General features: G+C 55.8%; 1 protein-coding gene across 1 annotated transcript in view; it reads left to right on the top strand.

Moving 5' to 3' along the window:
- Positions 1-1,060, top strand: part of TEAD3 (TEA domain family member 3) — a 12,358-nt gene that overhangs the window by 7,979 nt on the left and 3,319 nt on the right. Inside the window, 2 exon segments of the mRNA XM_010007099.1 lie at positions 600-611; positions 945-1,059. Of these exon segments, the coding sequence (XP_010005401.1) occupies positions 600-611; positions 945-1,059 (127 nt within the window).

Raw genomic sequence — 1,060 nt, 5'->3', positions numbered from 1 at the left:
ATTCCTGTCCTGGGTGAAAATAAAGGGAGTGATTGATCCCTGAGGAAGGGAAAATGGAGGGACCAGCACATGTCCTGACCTGGGGCAAGACCTGGAGCTCCCCCAGCTCCTGCTGTGACCTCCAGAGCAAAAGGGAGAAGGAAAAAGAATCGGTTTCCTATAGAAAGGGACATGGAAAGGGGTGTGCCAGGGTATTCCTGGTGGTGCCCATAGGGGAGTTGGTGCCGATGTCCCAGGGAACTGGGATTATCCTCACTGTTCCCTGGCTACAAGTGCTGGGGGTGCTGAGGAGGTTGTAAAGGCTCTGAAGGACATTAAAGGCTGCAAAAGACATGAAAAAGCCAACAAAGGCTCCATGCAGCCACCCCCTGAAATAGTGGGGGGCTTTGGCATTCTCTTCCCAGCGGGATTAAGCCCAGGAATTGGTGCCCACCATGTGGATCCTCCAGTGACCAGCTGGGTTGAGGGGTTTGCTCCCCAAATCTGTCTGTGGTGACAAGCTGGGGTGAGGGGGACACAGCTCTGGGGGGTGCACACAGTGTCCACAGGCTCCCACAACACTCTAACCTTTTTATTTTCCCTTTTTTCTTTGCGGACAGGCCATGAACTTGGTAAGTTGAGCTTGTGTTTGTGATGCTTTAATTCCCCATTGCCTTTCACCCCTTCCTGCAGAGGGGTTAAACCCTTCATATCCTGGGGGGTGGTGGGGGGAGTGGGGACACCTTCCAGCTCCTGCCTAGGGGACATTTGTGAGGATAAAGCCTTAATTAACACGGGTGCTTTTGGTGGAGGTGGGAGGCACACACACCCTGGTTGCTTTGATCCAGGACCAGCTCCAGGCTTTGCAAACCCTGCCGAGCAGACTCAGACTGGGGAGGGGGGGGGTCTCAGTCTAATCCCCGTGTAACCCCTCCCTCCTGTGTCCCCCCCTCTCCCCCCCCCAGGACCAGGTCTCAAAGGATAAGGCTCTGCAGAGCATGGCATCCATGTCCTCCGCGCAGATCGTGTCAGCCAGCGTCCTGCAGAACAAGCTCAGCCCCCCCCCTCCTCTTCCTCAGGG

The sequence above is a fragment of the Chaetura pelagica genome, unplaced genomic scaffold (assembly GCF_000747805.2).
Source record: "Chaetura pelagica isolate M959 unplaced genomic scaffold, ChaPel_1.0 scaffold757, whole genome shotgun sequence".
Lineage (NCBI taxonomy): Eukaryota > Metazoa > Chordata > Aves > Apodiformes > Apodidae > Chaetura > Chaetura pelagica.
Note: the sequence above shows the minus strand (reverse complement) of the source record. Positions and strands in the feature narration are given on the sequence as shown.